Source organism: Xylocopa sonorina, chromosome 10 (genome assembly GCF_050948175.1).
Source record: "Xylocopa sonorina isolate GNS202 chromosome 10, iyXylSono1_principal, whole genome shotgun sequence".
NCBI lineage: Eukaryota > Metazoa > Arthropoda > Insecta > Hymenoptera > Apidae > Xylocopa > Xylocopa sonorina.
Window position 1 is genome coordinate 6,061,696 of NC_135202.1, and position 25,770 is coordinate 6,087,465.

A 25,770-nucleotide genomic window follows, 5' to 3' on the forward strand; every position below is an offset into this window, starting at 1 on the left:
AATATATTACAGATAGTAACACTGTCGTAGATTCAGAGCTTTTATAGCGATATTTTATAGACACTGGCTTTAAACGCGTATATTTTAATGCAGATCCTACAAGATTTTAGAATCAATTAATTGGTCGCGACTTAATACGCTGTAAATAGTACGCAGTCGGTAAGCAAGGTTACGTACGTCGGAAGACACGTCTAATCGGTAGGTCGTTCGACGATACACTAATGTCCTGAGTCCCGATTCCCCCTCGATTCCCCCACCATTTTACGTCACACGTTAAATAGAATTTTGTGTTTCGTTCGTCAACGAGACAACAAACAGGTGTACGAGAACAACATTTCCTTTAGAAGTCAAACGTGTTAGTATTCTTTCGTATGTTCGAGAAGCATACATTTAGAAAAACATGCTTAGTGCATAATATACTACGTGTATATAAAAATTAATAGAATTAATAGAGATTAACAGAAAGAAAATCTTTATTCTATATATATATTATTTTGTTACACGCGTTATTATTATTAATCAATACTAATTAGAATGTAACGATTAATAGGATCGATCGAAATTGTTAATATTATAGAAGGAAATATTTATAGACCCTGCACACGAGTTCTAGCGGAGATTTTAATCAACGTTTAATAGAAAAATCGTAATTGTTAAAGATTGTATTGGTTAGTAAATTAATGCATTAGGTACGAATAAGAAATTAGAGCGAGGAAAGTACATCGGCTGGTAGATTCGTTTGGTACCTCAACTGTGATACAGAAGTAGAAGCTGCATTTAAAAGCATCGATTACACCTTGTGAAATTGCACTCCACGAGACTGGGCCGGCCATTTCTATTACTTCCCCCGGTGGTCCTTTATTTTTCCCAGTTATTCATTATTCCGAATGAGATTCGAGAAGCTAAAGTAATTTCGCACAATATTTTCTCAGATAACACCGTCTCGAAGGTAAAATTTAATCTCTTCCGTCAGATGAAATTGTTATCCGGATACGGTGTCAGGCTTCAAAATATTGTGAAAAAATTTCTTCGCTGTTTCGATAATAGAAAAGTTCGAACGAACAGTGTAGAAGCTTACAAAGTTGCGTGTATTTTTCACATACGACAAGTTCCAAGAGGAAGAAGTCTCGATAACACTCTCGTGGCGACTTTCAAGTGCAATTGAATTAAAAGCAAAGGAACGAAATATTTAACCCCCTCTGGTGCACTATGCACTTTCAAGTCACACATCGATTGTCTGTATTTTTAAGTTCCCCTTCATATTTCAAAACAACTCGAAACGAATCACTTCGGATGACAGTTCGTATCGATCCTCCCGGTATAATTATTTTCTTAAAACGCGAAACCTGGCTCGCAGGGGGGGGGGGAGGAGGTTATTGAACTGTTCTGGAAGAGAGAAAAATTCGCTTCTACACCGTGATGCATCTTTGTCACACGCGATCGTCCTGCACATGTGTCAAACGACGGCTCGATCGAATTCCACTCCCTTAGCGCTTGAATGCCAAAGAATAGCCCCCATATTTCTCGCGAAATATGTACACGTAGATCCGTAGAATGTAAATCTCCCTCCCTTCTTTTTTTCACGGCGGGCTCCGCGCCTAGATGAAACGCGGCCCCGAGAAAAAAGGAGGGAATGAAAAGCAATACACAGATCGTGGACAAATAAATTCTCACGTCCGTACCTCTGGGCTATTTGCAGATAAAGAGGTGGCGCGGTGGCGGCGGAAGAACGTGGAGGGAGAGCATTTGAGGGCGTTGAAGAAGAGGAGGAGGAGTAGGAAGAGGGGGTGGTGGAAGAGGACGGGTGAAAGGGACGACGAGGGCGGGTTGGGGGGTTTGAAAAACAAAAAAGAAAAAAAAAGGGTGAGAAACAAGAAGAAGAGAGTAACGAGAGGGAGAAGAAGCCGTTTTCGAGCGTACGAAGATCGAGAGCGTGCGAAACATTGGCTACCGTACACGCGCCTACGCGTTCACCCTTTGGTGCACCCTTGCAGCGCGGGCCCCAAGACGCGGGTTGATCATCGAAAGGGCGCCCAGCACCGTGTGTACGCGCGTGTACGAGCGTGCAACCCAACGCGTGTGGCCTCCGCGCGCGTGGAGAACGCGGAGACGACTTCGAGCAGCCAGCCGGAGGATCGGTTAGCGTCGAATCAGCACTGAGAATAAGAGGGAAGAGCGAAACGCACGCGATACACCATGGCTATCAATGAGACTGATCTGTCGAGAAGCAGGGAGCGAGAGAGAGAGACAGAGAGAAGGTTGAAAGAAGAGAGGGGACCAACCCTCGTCTCGTTGTGAAACAATATTTATGAGGAGATAACGCGTCCCTGGTTTGCGTGGAGTAACGCAACTGCGAGAAAGAAACGCGAGAAACGAGCACGGAGGGATGAACCGAGAGGAGCGTCGCGTGTAAATTGTCGATCGAGTATTGTACATATTTTTAAGGGAGACTAAATTTATCGGGAGGAGAGAAAACGAGCGGAGAAAGAGGACGGGTGGCGAATTACGAGCGTTTCTTTCTCGACGAGGAGCCATCTCGAAGGGAGCGTCGGTAAGGAAGACGGTTTCCGTATCGATCGACGTGATCGCGGGGAATCTCGACGATCGATCAGACGTCAAGGCACAGACGAATCACCGAAAGGACAGTACGCGTCTTTTTCTCTCCCTCATCTCCACCCTCTCTCTCTCTCTCTCTCTCCTTTTTTCTTTCTCTCACTCTCTCTCTCTCTTTTTCTCTCTGCCTCTGATCGATCGGGCCTCGACGAAATTCGTGGAGAATCCTAGCAATAAACGCGCGCTGGCGCGAAACAGCAAGCGGGACAGCCTAGTTGGCCGCTTTCACCCAACATCCTCGAGACTTTCGTCGACCCTTTCGATCGATCCCTTCGTAACGTATCTCTTCCACGGTCAGACGTCCGAGGTGTCCATGCTGGTTGCTCCGTGCGACGAGCCTCGAACACGAATTGGAAAGAGCGTCGAGTCTGGTTTAACGCGTGGTTGCCGCCTGTAGGCCTATCCAGAGGGCCAGGACGAGCGATAGGAGCGGGGAAAATACGCCAAGAGTCACGTACTCGAAGAAGGAGCCACAAATGGGCGAAACGCTGATCGAGGGAAGGAAGAACGGTGAACGTTCGCCAGCGGGTGGTACACGTCGTTTCGTGGAAACATCATTTTGTCGCAGCCACTGTCGCATTCGATGAACAGCGGTGGCACGTTCCGTGACACGGGCTATTTGACTTTCCACCTTTACTTTCGGCCCCGACGTAAGGGAAGAGGAAAAAGCAAGAGAGCCACCAGGAGCTGGATGCGCGCGTGCTTCTTTGTCTCGCGCTGACGACGCGTTCCACGGAAGTCGGCTGTGTGTTCTTTGGTAAAAAGGAATTCGATTGGAGGCGCGCGGGTCCCTTGGAAACAAAGGAGCAAGGCGACGGAACAGGAGGAAGATGAAACGGGGGACGTTCGTTCGGATAGGTACACACGCATGAGAGAAGTCGTGGGGCGATGTTTTTCACGCTTCCACGAGGACGATTCCCGATCGATTGTCCTTTGACGATCGAGGCGTTCGATCGAGGGATCGTTATTCGCGGGCACCTTCGTTCTTGCACAGCCTGCGATGATTGCGTGGGCGTTGTATAAGGAGAAAAAAAAGAAGCAGTGGAAAAAAAAAGGAAAGCGAGGAGGCAGGAATCCTCGTCGAAGGGGAGAAGGAGCGAGAGGTGTGCGATCGCGGGAGATGATGAAGAAGCAGCAGTCACTCTGGAGGGACGTGTATTGGTCTAGCGAAATCCGTGTTACGGAGAGGGTGCGATTGAAGACCGCAGTGGAATTATTATGGTCCCGCGTGGTGGGGAACAGAGAAAGTTAATTGCGAATTGGCTCGCAGAGGTCGACTTGTAGAAGGCCTGCGGACGGATTTCTTCGGGAGCCCTACGGTTAATTAACGCAAGCCAGAGAGAACCTCCACCTTTCGACGAGCACACGCAAACGCGTAACCGGAGAACGATCGGGAAGGGGGCGAGAAATACAGACGGGGGAAGAAAGCGCAATACGAAAAGGAAACGGGAGCGGGGATGTAATCGAAGGCATAGCGTACACACTTCTAAAGTAAGAACACGCGTACATACAGACGTACACATTTACACGCAAACGTGAACACGCATAACATGGACACACACACACACGTACACACAACACACACACACAATCCTCACGGGAAAAAGAAATAAAATAAACCAAAAAAAAAAAGATGAAAATAAATAAATAAATAAAGAAGAAGAGAGAAGATGGTGAGAAAATGAGTAAAACACGCGTATACGTGAATCGTAACGTAAAACTCTATAATTAAGGGATAATACGAGTCGCCTTGATGGTGGAGGCGGGTCGTCGTAATCTTTACTACGTGATAAGTAAACGTTTTAACACATCGTTTCGTTGTAACAACACACGCATTCAAAGAGTACAAATTCCTGTAAGTCCCTCGTTGCTTGTTCGAGGCTTGAACCGAGGCACCACCTGTTGTTGTTGCGCGATCACGTGTTACTTCCTTCGAGACGTCTTTCTCGGTGTCACGAGGAAACGACAGGGAGGCGGAGGAGGAACAGGGAAAAGGGGAAAAAGCGAGACGAGAACGGTGTACACTTTGAGGAGGCGGGTGGAACGCGAGCGTTAAGCCAGTTTCCCGCGTGCAGGATCGCCTGCGTCGGAAATATGCCAGTTTAAATGAAACCAGGAGGATGCACGCGCTTGGTCTGCGCTTTACAATTCTGGCGGAGCGATCAGCGGTCGCCGATTCGATTGGCTTGTATCCATGTAGAACGAGGCGGCGCCAATGGTATCGGCACGTGTCGAACTGGCTTAAACCGGGGAGTATTGTTTTTCGACGTGTGCGAAAAAGGTGCAGCGAGAAGCTAATTAGAGGGAATGTCGTAGCGGAGAGCGTTTCGAAAGAAAATAAGATCGTATAAGGGTCCAAAGTGGTCTGGGAAGGGTGATCGATCGACGAGGGACCTGTTACACAACAGCGATCGCGACGAACGAGAGAGATCGACCGTCTAGTTAGAACTACGAGTTTCCACTTTGCGGCTCGAGTGGAATTTCGCTGGGGAAAGCTGACGGGTTACGATCCAGCGACTCCTGTTCCACCGTTTCGGATGTCTCCTGTAAAAAATACACCCTCGAAACAATCGTCCTTGGGTTCCTTCATTACTCCAATCGCAAAATTCTTATTCAAACAATTTCTAACTCGAAGAACGAACAAAAGAAATTCTGTCTCGTTCAACAGGATGATGTTCGATCGAAACAAATTAGACATTCGCGCGCCAAAAGTTGTATGCAATGATCGACAGATATGTCTTTTCTATTTCACTTCAGTGACCATCACTGGCCATCGTCTTGTTGAACGAGCCATAATAGACGACTCAAGGTTTTAATCACCAAATTTCAAACAGAAAAAAAATCAGAAACTATCCCTTCAAGTCTCTCGAGGTTTGTACGTAACAGGTCGACGCGAGATCGATCCCTGATTCCTGAACCAAAGAAGCGAGGCGGCGGTTGTTCGAGTCGAGATTTCTGGCTAGGTTTACGCGCGACCAGATAGACTGATTACCAAACGTAACGAGTGATCTCTGATTAAAAGTAACAAACGAGAAGCAACAAAAGAAAATAATAAACGAAAACGGTATTCGAGACGGCGTTTAGTTTATAAGAAAAGTGACAAGAAAAAGAGGGAACGAGGGAGAGATGATACGATGACCGTTTATATGTCGCGAGGGGGATGATCTCGAGGCAGGGAGAGAGAGAGCGCGTTCCAAGTTTTTTTTTCGCGATGAGCACCCTCGATTTTCAGCTGCGAACGACACATTGACGGACGTGATCGCGTACGATCCGTGATAGGGAAGTCGGTGGAAAAATTGGAAACAACGAAGACGAAGGTTTTTAGACGCGTCGATGGAACGAAAATTTTAGAGGGTCGAAGATAGCATCGAGACGCGAACGACAGCCAACGCGAGAGACTTCGATGAAGGTGTTCTCGAGGATCGAAACGAGTATGAAGAAGGGGAAGGCGAGACCTAGAACGAACTCTCGAATCCCACCGGGAAAGCGACCAAGCCGAATGAAATATTTTCAGCAAGGCAATGCCGCGACTTTTTAATATTAAACGTAAATGATACTCCCGTACAGTCGTTGTTGTATCAACAATCGACCATATTCTATAGCTGAAACGCAATCATATTGGTTGTTGCAGATGATTTACCGCGGCCGTATAATACACATCAAATATGAAACAGGTGGGACTCGAGATCGAGCGGTGTGCACGATGGGAAAGGCTGGGATTTGTGGAGGGAGCGATCGCGTTGAAAAGGTCCTCGGCTGTCCTTTCGAAAAGTTCAGGCGATCGACGAGCCTCGACGCCGATCGTTTCCATCGGGAAAGCCACTCGAGAACGCCTCCTTCGCGGCGAATCTACCCCTACTTTCGATCCACACTCGTGCACGCGCGCCTCCGGTCGATCTGGGACGAGAAACGGGCGAACCTTTCGCGACACGTGATCTTCGAACACGATTTCTTTCTGCTAATTGCCTCTATGTGTTAACATCATCGTAATTACCGCGATTTCTTTCTCGCCGTCACGATTTTCGATTTTTTTCCCTTTCGCGTTTCAACTTTTCCAACTTCCGTCGGTTCTTCGCTTTCATCGCTTTGTCGAGGATGGTCGTGCTTACGCGAACGTCGCCGGGGGTAATAAAATGAAGACACGTTGGATTGATTTATCGCCTCGTATACTTATTTTCTTAATGGGCGTCGCCAGCTCCGCGTTGGCTGTCGTTCGCCAAGTCGGCGAGACTTGGGCGAAAGTGATGAGGAATACGGGCTGACGGGGAGAGAAAGGACTACACGCCGTTGATTTTCGATAGAGGACGAGGTTAGGGAATCCTTCGATTCACGAGCGACGAGTATGGACGTTTCGTTTTTTTTTTTCTCTGGCTGACGATACGGAAACGAATTAAGCGTGATGGGAGGGAAGTGAAAGGAAAGAGACGAAAAAGGGAGCACGACAAAGGTGTGAGAGGGTTAGAACGAGGGAACCACCAAGAACCACCACGAAGTAAAATATTGAAAAAGCGACAAAAAAAAAATACAAAAAAATGGAGAAAAAGAAGCATAAGGTAAATTAGACGAACGAGTCTACAAAAGTAACAAACGGAGACCTGTTTAAATAAAAAAAAAAAAAAAGGTCGGCGGGAGGAATAACGAGCAAACGAAAAAAAAAACAAATGTAATTAACATTTTACAAGTAAGAAGTTTCATTAAGTGATTATTAACGATGAATGTCTCTTGAACGTGTAGATCGTTGATGAACGCACCTTCGTGAAAGTTATAACATATGTATGATTCCTTTTTTCTTTTTTTCCGTTCTTTCTTTTTCATTTCCTTTCCTCTACTATTGTTTATTATTACTTGTTTTAAAATTTCTTTCGATTTGTTTTCAATCTTTTTCACGCGTTCACGTGAACGTTTGCTTTCGTTTCGTCGTTGCCATCCAGTCGTTGTACGTGCCGTAAAATATCTCTTACGAAAAACATAAAAAAAAAAAAATAATACTAATAATAAATAAAGGAAAACGATGGATCTTATCGTTTTTTGATCTGGGTTCGTAGTACCTTGTAGCGAGATAAAGATGTATGTATTCTATATATAAAAAAAAAAAAAACAGGGACATACTCGCCCGATGTATTGCGATTTGCTTTTCGCCCAACACGACCGACGAAAGTCGAAAATCGATACGAGCTCAAATTGGATACGCATGCGATGGATATTTATCGATGCCGATTTTTTTCTATACCCAACGTGGCGCTCGCGTGTCTTTAAACCACCCCAACGATCCTTATCCACCATTTCCCCAACTGTAATCTGACTTCTAACAATCCTTATCGAAACAAAATTAACGAACACAGATATTTTACGTGTCGCACGTTTCGCAATTTGTTCAATAACCTTTTCGACAAATTTTCGAGCACGTTAAGAGATCCACTGCCTTGATTTCTTTTTAATTGCTTCCGCGTCGAACGCCTCGCGTAAAATGGAATTAACAAAACAGACGAACAAAAACAAGAAATCAGGGAATTGGTTAAGACGAATCAGCTACCACCAGATTCCGTTTCAAAGATATATCGGGCCAGTCTGTTCCCATGAAAATGTGATATTAAAATTAACACGAGAGGGAGAAAATACGGGAAGCAGTGGAAACGGAGGGTAAATGAGAGATGGAGAGAGAAAGAGAGATGGGAGATCGAGGTGGGAACTTGACAATTTTTGGTTTTTCGGAGCAAGGGGATTAGGGGGGAGGGGGGAGGTTGAATCGCGAGATGGCGGATGGGGGGTTGAGCGTAACGAGGAGGATCGATGCACCAACGCGTGGAAAGAAATGTCTCAGGCACGCGTGTGAAAGCAGGGAGGATAGAAAGGAAGGGAAGGGAATAAAAGTTGAGGGTAGACGAGAGAAGACAAAGTTAATGGGAGGACGTAGCGTAATTAGCGTGGATGGTTTATCGCGAATGACGGTTTGGGCACAGATCACAACAGCAGCAATATGAATTGATGCAGTATTGAGCTGACGAAAAAAAAAAAAAACGAACGACAAAAATAAAAAAAACTTGTTACTCCAGCCGCTAGAAATATATGTAAGATGTATAATTCAAACGATGGTATGCAAAAGCTGCGGTTCGTTCAGAGCTCAAGTGCGACGCGAGTTTTATTCGAACAGCACCCTCGGTGACGTTGGTACGTGTCGTTTAAAGGCCTGTCGAGTTTTGCCGGCGTTAAAAATCGTTCGCGGACGCGTCGCGCGTTTAATTCGTTTCGAATTTCGGGCAGGAGAGGAGAGGCGCGGTTTTCCGACGGGACGGTTCGATCGAGAATCAATTTCGCGCGGGCTTGAACGAGCACACCGCCGAGGGAACGACACGATTTCTTTTCTTTCACTAGTTTTTATTTTCTCTTTTCCTTTGCTCCCCCGGAAGAAGCGAATTGATCGCGGAACGCTTGAGCTCACTGTGCGTGTCACGCGGCCCTCAGTCTAACGTTTAAGGAACCTTTAAGTAATACTTGCTCGATAAACTAAAAATAAAAATAAAAAAAGATGATATATAAGGAGAAAAAATACAAATATGAAATAATAATGAAAAAAATGGGTGTTATTTTTAGATGTCTATTAGATTATCAGAACCAGAAAAACTAAAGGATAAAAAAATGCTTAAACATAAAAACGAATAAAAAAAAAAAAGTGAAGAAAAAACCTACTATTAATACTACTACTACTACTACTACTATTACTACTACTACTGCTGCTACTACTTCTACTACTATTACTACCGTACTTGTAATAAGGATTTAAAGAACATAGGAACTTAGTTGAGATGCGATTTCACAAATGATGCAACTTTTTGAGAAGAGCGTCCCCTCTTTTTACGAATACCTGCGCGGAACGGATCCGACCCGTCCGGGATCTCTTGATTTTCGACCAGCAAACGCAAAACGAAACAAATAACGAAGTAAGGAACCAAGGAATGAAATTAAAAGAAAAAAAAAAGTGAAAATGTACAAAAATAGAACCGGAATCGTCGAGTAAATAATAGTTAACTAACTTTTTACAGTAATCTGGACGTGTCGCGCAGTCCTGCGCAGGTGCGACTAAATAAATCGTGGGCGTGAAAAGGACGAAGACGACGAAGGGCGACGAACGGTATCTATTTTTTTTTTCTTTTTTTTTCCCCTCCCAAAGAAGCATTGTGTCGTCGTCGTCTCCCTCCGTCGCGCTCAGGGACACCTTTTTCCTCGAGACATTTTGCCGCTTTCATTGTTTAGATGATTACTATTTAACGACAAAAAAATAAAAAACGAGAAAATCGAAAACGACGAAGATCGTTGCTGGAAGAAGAAGGAGACGATGAAGTGGAAGGAGAATAACGATGATGGGGAGTGTTAACGAGAAAGGTCTACGGAACTATTTTAATAACCCAACACGTCGCTGTAACGTGTCATTATCGCGAGGTGGGCTTTTCTTTTTCAGAGAAAACGAGATACCAAAAACAGTAAAACGAAAACACAAGAGAAAAGAAGCAAACAAACTGGAACAAACAAAAAAAAAAAAGACATTTCGAGAAAAATGAAACGAAGAGACAGAGGATGAAGAAGGGGAGAACGCGAGTGTCGTCTCCTGTTCCGCTCTATCGTACAGTTAAAACTTGGTATTGTAACTCGAGGATCGTTCGTGCTCTTGCAGCTCGTCGATTTTCCTAAAAGAAATACAGTCACTGGTCCTCCTCAGTTCGAGCGTCAAATCGTTAACCAAAAATAATGGTTTAGGGTATTATCCATACACACAAACTCGTCGAAGTAGTCGAGAAAAGCTATCATCGTGGAATTCAAGCAAAAACTCATTGGTACCATAAGTTTCGAAACTTAATAACGTCTCTCACAGACAAATAATTAAAAGTACCGATCGAATCGACGCGTTTCCATATGCAACAAAAATAACGCAATAACCTTCGCATATGGAAACCTAGCTTTTCTTTGAAAACTTCACATTCATTAACAATACTCTTATACCATATATCGAATCGAACTGATGTGCAATAAAATTCCCTAAGCGTCGATAACATCCGCACGCGAAAATCTGGCTTAAACACAAATGGTACCTCGAGCGCAGTTCGCTCGACTCTTGTCACCAACTCGAGGAGAATGTCTACTCGGGTACCAGAGATTCGAATCCGTGCTGTGTCGCGAGATACTACGACGTCGACATGGGGTGAACCAGTGGCTGGTGAGCGCGCAGGGTAGCCGGAAACACGGGGAGAGACAGAAGTGGGCGTGCGGTATGCAGACAAGAAGGACGACGAGGGGGTGCGGGTGCGTACGTTTCACGGTTGCCTACGTAGCAATCGCACAATTGCCGCGTGGCGATACTCCTTCAGACGAAAAGTGCGGTCCTTTTCTCGGTCGTTGTTGAGCCACGTAAACCTGCCACGGACAAAAAACGTCCCTCTGGCCCAGGCAAGGGGTGTAAAAGGGAAGGAAAAGAGACGAGTAGAGCCCGGGCAAGGACGATCCTCAGGAGGGTGAGCGCACGAGAGAGGTTTTAACCGGCAGAACCGACTCGAGCGGGTGGAAATGGGGCAGATAGGGGTGGGTTAGGGTGGATGGAACCGGACAGGACAGGTGCGCGGAAGGTTGAACGGCGGAGGATCGCCCACGCGAGAGATCGACGAGAATTCTCGCGGATCGAGCGAAAGGGGTGGATTGGGGTGGTGTGCGTGCGCGTAAGGGAGGAAAAGAGAGAGGGACAGGGGATGGGGACACTGTTGAAACAGAGGACGGAGAGCGAGTAAACGGGGGTGAAACGCGGTCCACGTTCAGCTCTGTCGTCGCGATGAGCATTTAATCAATGGTAGGGGATGCTTAGCGGACTTAATCTTAGCGAACTGACAAAAGAAAAAGAGAAAAAAATGTGGCGCGGTAAAGGGATGGAAGGGGCGGTTGGTCGACCTATCGGGAATGAAGATTTTTCTGGACGGTAGACGAAAACGATGAACAGAGGGGTGGAATGAAGAGGCGATGAGGAAAAGGGGTGATGCAGGGATTGAAAGCGGGGTTTGGGTGGGTAAGGGGTGAGCACCATGGGTTATCCGGCGAAATACTAGTGCGGGGGGTTGGGAGGGTTAAAGGGGGAATGCCAGTGGAGAGAATGAGAGAGGTTTCGGTGCGTAAGTGTCGAGTGTAAGCCTAACGATTGCGCGCGAATAAGAAACACGAGAATTTTGATGAAATTGTTGTGTGCCAGGGGTGAAGAGGGAATTGTAAGAAGGAATGAAGCGAGAAACGGGTGAAATGTGAGAGATAATAAACCGAGAGATTGTATCGAGAAGGTGAGAAGGGGTGAAATAGTGCGAGAACGAGAGAGAGAGAGAGAGAGAGAGAGAGAGAAAGATGGATGGAATGCAAAGTAAGTTAAATAAAATGGCACGTTCTGTCAATTTGTCAATATTGTCACGATTCGATAATTAGTATGCCTACGATTGAACCTCCATTTACCGGGTGGATGTATGATGATTCAGTACGATTCTTATAATTATTATCATTATTATTCTTAATTAATTAATTGATTATCATTATCGATTATCATTAACAGTGCGAAAGTAGGAGTAATAAACCACAAAAAAAACAGAGAAAACAGGAAACAGATGATAAAGCAAAAACCAGAAAAATGAAAAAAAAAAGAAAGGCAACTACTTATATTATTGTACATATTTACTTGTAACTGCTATTCGTATTGCAGAGGTTTTGTTCTCTCAACAAATGATTTCCTCGATTCTGCGGGAAGAAAAAAAAATGAATAAAATAAAATTTGTGTATTATTAAGATCTCTTCTCGTATCCAGTTTTTTTCTTTCTTATCACCTCGCACAATCTATCCTGAAGCCCAGCGTCGAAAAAAGAATCTAAGCGCGACACTTTTTTTCTTCCCTTTTAGCGGAACACTCGAGTTCCCGTGCGAGATTCGATCCGTCGTAGTTGATTCCTTTTTTTCCTTTTTTCGCGATCGAGCGGGTTCTTCTCTTTCGAATTCGAAACGGCGATTTTGTGGAAATCGAGGCGGACGCGAGGCAAAATTGAATCCACGTCGCGTTACAGTCCTGAATATTTTTATAGCCTCGAAGATAAGTTATCTTTCGGTGTGCGCGTCGATCTCGCGTTTTTATTTGTTCCTCCAAGCTATTCGTCCTTTCATCCCGCGCAACCCCTATCCCTTCGCCCTCGCCTACGAGCGCGAAAGATCAAACACGATACGCGCGTTCTGTCGCCATCTTGTGGATTTATAACCGTATCAGAGTATTGATTTCTTACTTGTGGACAAAAATTACGGGTATCGTCGCCCGTTCTTTCCAAGAGCCGAGGGTTTTAATTTATTATGAGACGCAATCGAGTTCCAGCGGCGGCGATACGATAACGCGTACGGATCTGTAATCCTGCCAATACGTTGATTTATTGAATTATCCGCGGTTGGTTGCACGAACGCGGACTTAGGTACGCCTGTTGAGCTGAATTAGAAATGTTTTCAGGCTTTCACAATATTTAGCTGTTAACAATCACACAAGCTTAAAGAAACACAGTTGGTTCTTAAAAAATAACGAGTAAAAGTCCCCTATAAACATTAAACACGCATGTAATTCGTAAAACATCGTTCTCTAGCCATTTTCCACTAAATAATGAAACAAAATAAATGGTACAGTGAATCAATAAACTGTTGATACATTAAAACCTGTGTGTTCGAATATTTTCAATACATTTCAAGAATAATATCCTCGTCCCACCCACGCGGGGATTCAATTTTACATTGGGTCTCGGGGAACTGAGGCGATAAAAATTGCGACTGCCTGTTACCACCCACGCGCCGCTGAAACCACGTCATCGCGCGGTCCCCGGGAAAAATTTCAAACCTCGCGGATGGGAACTGAAACGCGAAAGCAAATTCCGCGACTCGTCTCCGCCAGGGATCCTCTGCGACGGAAACGCGCTCGCAATCCGTGCGACGAGCAGCAGAAACGCGAGGCGAGTGATTCCGCGGGGGCAAAAACGGGCGCTCATCCCCGGCTTCAATCTCGAGGAAACATGCACATCCGGCTGGTGGTAGTCGCGAGGCAAAAACAGACCGTACCGTGCGAGGCACTCGACGCGTAATAAGACCTGGCGCTACGTCGAACCGCGGGAAGGGAGACGACGAAGAGGAACGAGAGAGTCGGTTCCGTCGAGCCAGATCCCGATGGAACGAACGATGGTGACGTCATTACGTCGAGCAGCCCGTGTGTCTCACAAAAGGGTGAAGCACGCGTTGCTACGCACCCCACTAATTACCAGCAGCGAGGCGCAATCGGCCCCTCGCAGCGAAATCCGGCCAACCTACGCCCTTCGAGCCACGGCCTCCGGGCGACCGAGTTCTGCTGAACCGTGCACCGCCAACGAGCCCTGTTTAACCCTTCCGGGACCACATCTCTCCTCGAACGCGGGAAAAAGAGTTTCTTTTCCATTATCGATTGTCAACCCTTCGAGATGCTGGTGGTAACGAAGAGGCCACGTGAGTCATGATAGTCGTACGTGAAATGTGGCACTCGTTATCATGTACGAGGTTTCCTATTCCGTTTAAGAAATTAGTTTCCAGGGGTTAATGTGTCACTGACTTCTTGCGAAATTGACTGCAAGATGCGAGCTTTGGAAGGTAAGTAGGTATGTTTTTAATTGAACGTAATTATCTATTGTTTCGATACCTACGTAAAAGTGAAATGAAAATACTTTGATGATCTTTATAATAGCAACGTAATGGATGATTATAGAATTTATTATTGCGAAGACGAATGAAAACGCTAGATATCCTAGTTAATTAACGGAACGAGAACAAGTAAATAGTGTCTCGCTTAACGCATCCTCTACTACTAAATCCGTTAGTGGAAGGGATATATACTCTGGCCTTCCCGTGATTTCCGTCACCCCTTCAAAGTAGAATAGGTCAATCGAGGACCCACTCGTACAATCAATCGTACGACCACAATTGCTGACACTGTTGTACGATTTCAATTCTCTATAGATCTTCACCGATTTCTAAAATATTTTTAATCGATACGCTCTTCTCTATTTTTTTAAATTTCATAATTTCCGTTGATGCACAAATCAGAGGCAATTAAATCAATTATATCATTCTGTTAATAATATTATGCATAAAGGAATGATTAAAATTGCTAAGTCATTATTGAATGCTATTTCTAAAATTAATACTGCATCATAAGTATGATGCTTATACGGAAAACGCAATTATTCAGTCTCTTAGCCAACTTTGTCAAGCTATAATCTCTCGAGGTAGAAAATTTACGACTCACCTATCGCAGTGATCGCAATAATCAAGAACACCTTTCCGCAGCTAATATCGCCGACATTGCTGACTCATGATGAAGATACGTTCGTAGTGGTGCTTCAATTGAATGACGTACGTATGTGTGACATCCATGAGACACTTGTAACAGAGGAGAATGTATGATTAGAATAAAATCAAGTATTTAATTCTACCAAAATTAATTGAAAATGGTTGATGTTTCAATTTCCAGGAAAGAAATAAAAAAAAGTAACATTCATACTTCTTTTCGTATTAGTAATATAAAATGTGTAATTTGTATGTACAATTAGTATGCGCAATGATTTATTTATAGAAATATACAGTTACAAATGAAAATACAACCATAGAAAGATTATTCACGATAAAATAACCACACATTCTAGTGAGGGAAGTACACTGGACATAATATCACGTAAACTACTTTAATACGACTGCGTTTATACTTTATATTATCATAAATGAATATTAGAATCGCTATATGTTAATAATGCAATTAGAATTACCTGAATATATCGCGATGGTTTAAAGAAAACAATAAAAATATACACGCGAATCTTACGGCGGTTGATATTAAATCGCGCACTGAATTTACTAATCGTACTGAAGTTATCATTTCAATATATCGCAACTATCGATAGTATCGATTATACTTCCCCTGGAATAATTAGAATATTCTCGCGCCATATCTTTACTAAAGGGATAATATAAAAATTGTTTTTGAATGAATAAATCTAAAATAATTGATTGCATTTATAATACATTGCAAAATTTGTGTAATTTATAATAAGATATTAAAAATGCACCAAATACTAAGACTAAAGAGATGAGAGAACGAATAAGAAATGCAAGAATGAATTACACCGTCATTCTTTGTATTACAAATCAAATCGTCAATGATATCTGTTATTTTTAAGATAGTTTGCAAGGTGTCATAACCTATACTAATTATAATTAAAACGGAGTAAATAATTAAATTAAAAGTCAATCATAATATTCAGAACCATCTGATATACTACGTAGCTCTTTTTTACGTTACTTTTATCGCGCGTTTTGTTATAATTTATAGTCCTCAGATAATATAATGAGTTCTTTCACAATAATGTATAATTAAACAACGTTTTTTATCGTTTTATTTGTACACTCACTTGCAGTCAATATCACGCGTAATCTTCATCGATTTACCCGCAGTGTATTCTTTAACACAATTCTTTGGACCTTCTTCATTGTAATATATTATTATTGTTTTCGTTACGAAATATATAGGATGACGAATCCGCTCGTATATAGAATATATCGATATACATAGGTGGATCTCGTGTTAAGTCGATACAGAGTGTAGTTCCGTTTGAAGAACCTCGTGAAAGGGAAGTGGCGATACTGCGACGTGCGTCAAATTAACAGTTGACTGTCGTTCGCGAACTTCCACGTTGGCTACCGTAGCCGTTAACCTACATCGAAAATAATGTTACGCGACGTGGAAATGTTGATGAGGTCGAGATACGGTTTAAGGCGACCATGTTGAAAACAATTTCTCAACTGACTAGTGTAGCAGCACCGTCTCAAATATGGCTGAAACGTCAGCCAGTCTGCAGTTCGTGCAGTGTAGTTGGTTGTTTGAGTGGTTCGCGTAACGATTTGTCGCGTATTATCACACGTCATTCTAAATGTTTCGAGTTCTGTCTTCGTGAAGCTACCAGAAGAAAGTACCAGCAGTGCAGTGAGGCTGCTGTCATCACATGCAGTGGGATAAACGGAGAAAAAATGGCACCAACGCGTGTTATTCTTATGTCGTGTGGCAGTTATAACCCTCCAACGAATATGCATTTAAGAATGTTTGGTACATATATATCATTTCTTACAATCAATATCGATTCATTATATAAACGTAGACCTCCCCGATGTGTGCTTAACGGAATAAATTTATTGATGGTCGAGCTTCGCGACTAATTCAACAAATCGTACCATTGTAAAGATAATGTAATGTCGTGTAAACAATTAATGTCATCGACTTATATAAGGATTGTTTACTTTGGAATACGTCACTTATTTTCGCGAAATGATTCAATTTAGACTTACTTTTTTTTTTGTTCATTTAATTTAACTTAGTTTAACGTGTAATCGTTAATCTGATATTTACAGAAATTGCCAGAGACCATCTGCACAGGATGGGAACGCACATTGTGGTCGGTGGTGTAATATCACCGGTACACGATGCGTATGCGAAAAAAGAACTCGCAAGCTCGACTCATAGATGCGCTATGCTACGATTAGCGTTACAGAACAGCGATTGGATTCGACTTAGCACTTGGGAAACTAGACAAAACGGTTGGACAAAGACTAGAATAAGTTTACAGTACCATCAAAATCTATTGAATTCTGTGCTTTATGATCCTAACATTATGAAACACAATATACCGATCGAGGATCTGGAATGGATTCCAGAGAATATTAAAAATAGTCCCGATCATACTCCGATTCAAATTAAACTGTTATGCGGCGCTGATTTATTAGAGAGCTTTGGAACGTATGATCTTTGGGCAGAGGAAGATGTAAGTTGATACTATTCTACTTACGTATTATATTACTTTGTTGTAATATTTTTGTAACTATGATGGTGGAATTTTTTTTATTTACAGATTGATGCCATTGTGGGAGAACACGGTCTTGTAGTTATTACAAGAGAAGGATCCAATCCAAATAAATTTATATATGACTCGGATATCCTGTCCAAACATATGGTAATATCTCAAAGTCAAAGTTTGCATCGGGACTTCTAGATTCGCATTTCTCTAATTTCTTGTTACGTTAATTTCTGTGCAGCACAACATATACATAGTAACAGAATGGATTCCAAATGAAATCAGCTCAACTAGAATAAGGAGGGCATTGAAACGAGGTGAGAGTGTCAGGTATCTTCTACAAGACGCTGTAATCGATTACGTCTATAAGCACGGGATTTACGATGCAAAGACAACGGCGTCAACAATGTGAGTTTAAACATAATTTCAAAAATAGTGAAATCAGTAGAAGACGTAATTAGTGGTAAACTTAATAGATTATCTTCCAGTAGAGTCGGAAACAAGAATTTATTTTTATGTATTTTGTATGAGAGACGTATATTTTTATAGCATTCATATTCCACGTAGTTGGTGAGTTTAGAGTGTACACAAATCTGGTTAATCTAAGACGTTTTGAAGTTGTACAAAGAATTCAGTTATAATTCTTTCACTCAAATATTTAACCCTTTTAGTACTTAATAACAAAATCGATTATAGTAATCGATATGTGTCGATCTTTTTTAAATAAAATATTCGATATATTAGGTACAAGAGAAGAATACAAGCAGGGTAAAATAGTTTGTTTGCCTACACATGTATAATGTGTACATGTTTTATAGATAGTACAAAAAGTGTCCGAAAGATATTTGATAGTGCATAGTTTATTTTATACAAAAATACGATAAGTTAAAAGCGCACAAACTGTATATAATTACTAGCCATAAGTATTTTTGATAGAATTATTTACAAATAAATGTTGGATCTTATTGATGATTATACTTGGATATTTAAAATATTGCTGCATTTTTTTTACGAATTTTTCATAATATTTATGATATATCCAGTATTTATTGAGTATTAAAAGGGTTAACAAATTTTGTACAAATAACGCAGGACAATATGTTAGTCTAGTCTAAGAGTCTTCCATTTATATGTAAATCGAATCTCGAAAACCTATTTCCAGATACTGTAATTACGAATAAATTTTAGCAACTGCATTTTTTTTACATTCCTTATTTTTCGTTGATAGTTTCGAGTAGTTACGTTTAATTTGTCAATAGTAGCAAGAATACCGATTCATGGACAAAGGTACATATATCTTTCTTAATTCTCTTTCTCAATCTGTACACGATGAATTTCTTCTAAACATATGTTATCATGTATATTTTTGCCCTGAATCGGACTATTAATAGTAGTAGTAGCAATAGTAGTAGAGTTGGGCAAATTTCATTCGAATAATTAAAAAAAAAAAAAAAATCACGACTCATTTTCTCGAACAAGTACTATTATTCATACTCATTCATAAACACCGAGCATGACGCATAACGCTACGTCAATCAATGAGAAACGAGTGATATCATACGATAAGAAAAACGCTTTGAAACGGATCAGCTGATCGCAATCGCAATCCGCGTAAACAGTTTTATCAGAAATTCATCCGAACCGACAGTTACTCATCGTTTCCGCTACTTTGCTCGCGGCTGTATTCGAATTCTGCCCAACGCTGACTACTACCTAGCACCGGATTAATCAAGGCCTTGTAAAGAATAGCGTATTGTTTTTCACGCTGCCAATCCACTTGGACACTGAAGTAAGTTGGAACTGACCTCGCCCAACGCGAACAATTACTTGACCATTGATTCCAAGTATCAAAGCACCTTTCTCACGCCGTCGCCTAGCGACGTTACCATGGAATCCCCGAGTCCGATCGAAATTATATCCATCGACGTGCCTGACACCGTTCTGCGTAAGAATATCCAGAACGCGACGAGCGTCGCTTGCGTCGCCTCCCGGCACGCGACTGGGGCGAGCGGCCTCGAGGAGGCTCGCGAGAAATTCATAAACGCTCTAGTAGCCGAGAACGGTAACGCCAAACATATTACGACCGCGAAGGCCGCGTATCCAGGTCTCGCGAAACAGATCATCGCCACCGAAACCGGCGAGTCGCAGATCCTCGACGAGGTAGGTTTCGTTGACGATGATAGAAGATCGGTCAGGAAGGTGGTCAGGGTGCAGCCCAGGTCTAGTCAGCTGGACAAGATGTCCGCGGGTGTCGCCACCTCGTCGAAACGCGAGGCCCTCTCGAAGGCTAAAGAACCAGCCGAAACTAGCGAGAACGCGATCAAATCGGAGAGCAATGACGCGGATCGAGTAGTCGATGTAGGATCCGAGAACGGTAGAGGGAAAGATCGCGAGGGTAGATCATCGACTTCGTCTTCGGCTGTCTCGTCCTCGACGATGTACACCGTGGACAACGGTGGTGGTCGCCACGAAGGCGCGTTGTCCGATTTCAGCGTTGACAAAGAGAATTACAGGCTGACTCGGTACGGTTTGGACGACGCAGCCGAAGACGAGGTCCAAGATGGACGTAAGGGGTCTCGGTTAGGGAAGCAGGGTTCGAAGGACTCCGTCGAGAGTCAGCAGGAGAACGCGTCGCTGAAAGACGAGTATACCGATCGCAAGAGTAGCGACGAGGTTTACGATCAGGATAGCTTCTTGAACGATAACGTTCGATGCTCGAACACGCAGGTGTTAGTGTTGGTCAGCGCGATGATTCACAATCCCTTCGATAAAGAAGGGGCAACGTTGATCGTCGAGGAGAACGGAGTGCAGGGTAAAAGCGAGATCACGATATACAAAGGTGAATCGGATGGGAACATCGACAAATTGAGCCTGTTGGTACAGTCGCCTGTTCCGTCCTCGTTGAGCGACGAGAGCACGGTGAAGATACAGGAAATAGTCGACGAGGGGTCAGAGAATGCTAAAGAGTACTCTGATGACTCATTGGCTCTAGACGAGAAGTCTTCGAAGCGAGACGTGAGCTTGGAGATCGATGGTAAGTATGTGAAGTCGGTGGTGAACTCGCGCAAGAGTCCCAGGAAAACGAAGAACGGCCAGATGCGCGTCTACGAGGACGAGGGTGAGAGTAAGCAAGCGAAACGGAACGAGAGGATCGAGACGAAATGCGCGGACTCGGGCACGCAGTCGGAGGAGACATTCTATAAGACTGTATCGAAGTCTTCCAAGGCGTCTTCGTCGAGGTCGAAGAGTCCTAGAAGAGAGGGAAAATCTCGCTCGAGTGGACAGAAAGCGGGTAGCAATTCGAAGATTTACGAATCCACGACGGTCAACGACGATAGAACAAGAAAGTCGAAGCGATACGACGCGTCGTTGAAAGGAAGCTTGGATTCTGTGATCGCCACGACCGATTCTAGGACCGCGTCTAGAAGAGCGTCCAGAACTGAGGAGATGTTCTCGAAAAAGTCGAAGAGTTACGAGTCGATCAAGAAGATCCAGGAGATATGCTACGAGGATCCTTCTAAAGCGGACAGTACTTCCCAGTTGATCACGACTAACGAGCTGGACATGCACACGGACGAGTTCTGTTCCCTCTGCTGCTATGGCAACGAAATGTCCATGAGAACGGAAGAACTATTGGGCAGCCCATCGCACGACAATTTCTATGCTCTGCGTTCAAACTGCAGTTCCATCGCGGACGAGGATTCGACGGAATGCGACATTTGTAGCTCCTGGAACTTGCAAGAGTCGAGTGGCGCGTTGGACAGGAAGCTGGTCTGCACAACGGACACCTGCGACCGGTTGTACGAGGTGTGCGAGATCTGCAGCAAGATCTGCGCCACGTTCGACCCCGAACAAGAGCCTGGATCGTTCTCCGGGACCAGAGAACCGATTGACCTGACGCCCAGTAGAGCTTTCGAGTCCTCCTCGAGAAGCCTCGCCAAGGACAGCTCCAGAATCGGCGACAGCGCCGCGACTGATCCGTCCTTGGACGAGGACAGCTTCGAGATCGAGAACTGTGGCTTGCAGAGCGGTTTCGAATTAACGGACGAGCGTAAATCCAGCGAGCTGGATACAGATAAACAATTATCCATGTCATTCGAGGTCTCTGACACGGCTATTATCAAGAGGAAGCCGCGGGACAAGTATTTTATACCCAAGGACGAGTTAGCCATCCTGGCCAGTGGCTCGAAGCGGATGAATAGGAAGGGATCCCTGCTGAGGAAGAAACCGATCGAGGATTCGGTGAACGTTTCCCAGGACAAAAGGCGTTACTCATCAGTGGACAATCTTCCATCGACCAAAGCGTCTTCCAGGGGCAACGAGAAGGTTCTTAGGTCGAAGAACAGCAAGTTGATCGGATCTGCGGACAATATACGAGCTTCGAGAAGCTCCAGGAGATGCAAGTCGTTGCAGAGGTCCGCGGACAACGTTCTATACGTGGATTCGTCCACGGACAACTTGGACTCCCTCGTGGAGAGTTTAACCAGGGAGGACGAGACGCAGGAGGGCGTGAACTCGATGGAGAAGCTCAAGGCCAGGGACAACGAGACGGTGAAGATGATCCTGACCAAGCACGGAATTAAGATAATCAGCGAGAAGGAAACTGCTCTATAATGCAGGGGGATTTAATTATAATAAGTTCAACGAATTCGAAGGAAATCGCTCACGTTAGTTGCAGGACATATATATATTATATATATACACACACACGATACACTGATTAGTTTGAGCTCTCGTTAGGCCAACTGCAGACCCTAGGGTGCAGACTTATCGACTCTCTTGTGATAACTCTGACCGATATACCGTCTTCGAGAGACGCATGATTTTTCATATTATAATAGAGACAGTTAACGAACATACGCATCTATATATATATATATATAAAAAGAATATATAATATATATATATATTTATAACTCGGGAAACGGGTTATTTCCCGAGAGAAGAGAGGAACGCCAGAACGTTACGATTTGATCCTATCCACAGATTCTATTTAATTAATAACGATGATGCTCGCGCGACGAGACTCTTGGCGAGTTTAAAACATGCAAGACCTCGGAGCGTGGCGTTGTTCAGCCGCACGTTGATCGTCGTGAATGGAAAAGAGTTCTAAAAGCCTTTGGCGAGACTCCTTTAGAAGGTATAGCCAGAGAAGATGATATTATATATATATATATATACATATATATTATTATTATGTTAACGAACTGATTTAAGAATCGCTGAGAAGCGTGATTAAACGAATTAAATAAAACGCGAGATGTTTCGTTGCCGCGTGCGTTGGACAGAAATGTAGCTGAGGAGGAGACGATGAAGAAAATTGCTCAAGAAACGTGGAAGGAATTTCGACGGGATACAAAGTGACGATGACGATGGTATTCGATTCAGATTTTAAAATGGACGAATTCTTGGCAACGCACGAGCATCGAGAACAACTAATTATCGAGACAATCCTACAATTAAACTCGTCAATATTATGCGAATGAAGAACGGTTTCGATCAATTATAAATTATACTATAATAACAAACTACGTAAGTGATGGGCTGCGGTACATCGATCGGGGAGAACGTGGTTAATTAAGGGCGCTCGTAATGGAACCCGCTGATCTCACTATCAGTTTGTCTTTCGTCGTACGAAGAAGAAGAAATTGCTAAGAAAGGAAAAAATGAACGTGGATCGTTTGTGAATACAATATAATGATATAATTGATTATATTGAGGTCACTGAAAAATGGTGCGCGTTGTGGGACACTCCTGACATCAGAATGGTCAAACATCTAAGCTGTGCTTGGAGAAATTTCAAGGAATAATTCTACGATCAATATCTGGGAATGTTGTACTGTTGAAAAGTAAATCCATCAACTTTCAGTGACCCAAGTATAATTATAATTTACACATGCATACATACACGCATACACATCTCTGCCAAACACTTTTTATTGATAACAGTGCCAATTGATTTTTTGATACCTTTGTAGAGGTCGTATTTTTCACTCTTTCGAACGGCATATCTCTGTATGATAGTTTAAAAGGTCGATGATTTTTTAACAAAAAACGATCGGAAGGCAACTCGAGAAGGGAGAGAAAATAAGAAAATGTTCTTTTATTCGGTCACTGTCGCGTATTGAACCGTTTCCACGGTGAAACATCCGCTCTTTGCCTCGTCAGATCTCCTATGCGTATGTGTATTTAACGAGCAAGCGTTTTAATTCGTCTCTCTTTTTCTTTCCTTTTTCGTACCTTTTTGTATCCTATTTGCACGGTGTCATGCGGCTACCTTTGCCATACGTTCTCGCTTTTGAGAAATCCCTCCAGCGATCGTCATTGCTGTTTCTTTTTTCTTTTACGAATATTTTTTAAGAACTACCTTCGAACCGATCCACTGCATCTAACTGTGATGATATCATTATCGTGGAACGATAAAAGTGATAGAGACACAAATTATTGTGAAAAATATATATGTATATATTTTTTTCATTTATAAAATGATATATCGTGGTCGTAAAAAAAAGTTTGCTCAGAGATTAGTCCTAATAAGATTCGCAAGACTCGATTGCAAGTACGCTTAGGTGCAATGGAAACGAATCATTGTTTGGTTATAATGGCTGAGCTTCTTAGGCGTACCTGTGTTTTTGATAGTGCCTAATTTCCATTGTTCTGCCAGCAATCGCGCCTTTGGACGAGCCACTGTCGAGGAGCATCTTGTTTGCGAATGATCCTGCGAGGAACGATTCTTTTTATTCTATTTCACGTTTTTATTTCGAGGACAGCTCGACGACATCAAATTGAAGTCTGAAAAGTCAGAAATTTTGCAGAACTATAATCGAATTACAGTTGTCGAACTTCCCTCGTCGATCAGAATGGACGTCTTCTTTCATTTCGAACACTACCATCCCCCTTTCTCCATCACAACCCTGTTCTTTCGTTAATCTTGGTACGCAAGCCTAATTTGTTAAAACACCCCCTTGGCCCTTTCGAGCAAACTATGTTCTGCTCCTCTTCTTATTTGTATAGTAACGTAGATAGACGAAGGTGGCGAGAAAAATGCTCAAGCTGACGTTAATCACTGTTTAACCCTTTGGGGGCGTCGCTTTTTTTCAAGAGAGGTGAGAGAAATAATTGAGCGCGAACTTTCCACATTTTTTATCGATGTATTTTTGGCAAAAGATGATGCGTTTATTTGTTTTTAACACGAAACAAAGATAAATAGTATACGTTTACCTGGACTAATACCGGCCTTCGACCGCAAAGGGTTAATTCACGAGAAAGTGCTTCCTGAGCGCGACTAAAAACGGCCTTAGGCCGCCCTTGTATCTTTTTTCGACCAACTCCGCTTCTTTTTTCTATTCCTGTATCGTTCGTTTCTTTGTTGTCTGTACTTTTCGATTATTTCGTGCGACATGTGAAATGTGTTTGGCCATCACGACTTCTATCATGCAATCGCTCTGTCGAACGAGAGAAACCTTCGTGTGTGTCTGTGTGCGCGTACGTGTGTGTATGTGTGTGTGGTATTAAAAATTGCAGAAAGAGAACTTACAAATGTCAGACTACGACGGATCACTGTCAGTGCCAAATTCTTTCAACGGCTATATCTGTTCATCAAGTGTGTTCAATATTATATTAATATTTCGAAAAATAGTACTTGAAGATGTACTTATATACAACTTACGTTTAATGTCAGTATTAAAGCAGTTGTCGCGATAACCAACTATTTAATAAATTATTTGCGATACTTCGTGATAAATAATTGTGCCAAGATAACACGGGGATGATCTAAAAAACCAGAAAGATGACAGAACTTCGCGTCACTTGTTTGCAACTTCGCACATTCCAAAATAACACTTTCACTTCGATCAAATTGCCACCTTCGAATCGAAACAAATCCCCCATAAACACATCCTCCACTCCACGGATCCAGAACTCCCTAATCACTGTACACCCCCAAAGCAAAGCCCTCTTCTTAGACCTCCTTGCTCGAACCACCATTCAAGCTTTACTCGCGAATCCCTGACAGAAACCACTCGCGAACACGTGCGAATGTTCGACGGTCGCGCTACCCACCCTCGACGTCTCTTTCTCAATTTTGCGCCACGATCCAACGAGTCGATCGATCGACGGCGACGACGGGACGAGAAACCGGCGTGCACGTAGTTAAAGACGAGGACGAGAGAGACAGGCGGGTAGCAACCCTCCGATGGCGTGATAGAAGTCGTCGTGTGGTTCGGTTCTGATGGAGCATGTGATATGTGTT

At 43.3% G+C, this 25,770-nt stretch overlaps 2 protein-coding genes and 1 long non-coding RNA gene across 6 annotated transcripts in view; all 3 read left to right on the forward strand.

Annotated features, from left to right (window-relative positions):
• The window catches only part of Mxd (MAX dimerization protein), a 166,094-nt gene extending 164,293 nt beyond the window's left edge, over positions 1–1,801 (forward strand). For both annotated transcript variants that reach the window (XM_076903631.1, XM_076903630.1), the window contains one exon: positions 1,700–1,801. The gene's annotated coding sequence lies outside the window, so the exon portion shown is untranslated. The remainder of the gene's footprint in view (positions 1–1,699) is intronic.
• The window catches only part of Nmnat (nicotinamide mononucleotide adenylyltransferase), a 25,958-nt gene continuing 188 nt past the window's right edge, over positions 1–25,770 (forward strand). The window contains exons 1-6 of one of the 3 annotated variants that reach the window (XM_076903611.1): positions 1–5; positions 16,442–16,777; positions 17,080–17,489; positions 17,577–17,678; positions 17,761–17,927; positions 19,310–23,263. In XM_076903611.1, coding sequence (XP_076759726.1) covers positions 16,456–16,777; positions 17,080–17,489; positions 17,577–17,678; positions 17,761–17,927; positions 19,310–22,133 — 3,825 coding nt within the window. In that variant the 5' untranslated portion in view covers positions 1–5; positions 16,442–16,455 and the 3' untranslated portion in view covers positions 22,134–23,263. Of the gene's footprint in view, positions 6–16,370; positions 16,778–17,079; positions 17,490–17,576; positions 17,679–17,760; positions 17,928–19,309; positions 23,264–25,770 lie in introns of those variants that run through there. The other 2 variants (XM_076903612.1, XM_076903614.1) reach the window with 2 other exon arrangements.
• LOC143428616 (uncharacterized) overlaps positions 9,510–25,770 on the forward strand; it is a 20,579-nt gene continuing 4,318 nt past the window's right edge. The window contains exon 1 of the long non-coding RNA XR_013102444.1: positions 9,510–10,417. This is a non-coding gene — a long non-coding RNA (uncharacterized LOC143428616). The remainder of the gene's footprint in view (positions 10,418–25,770) is intronic.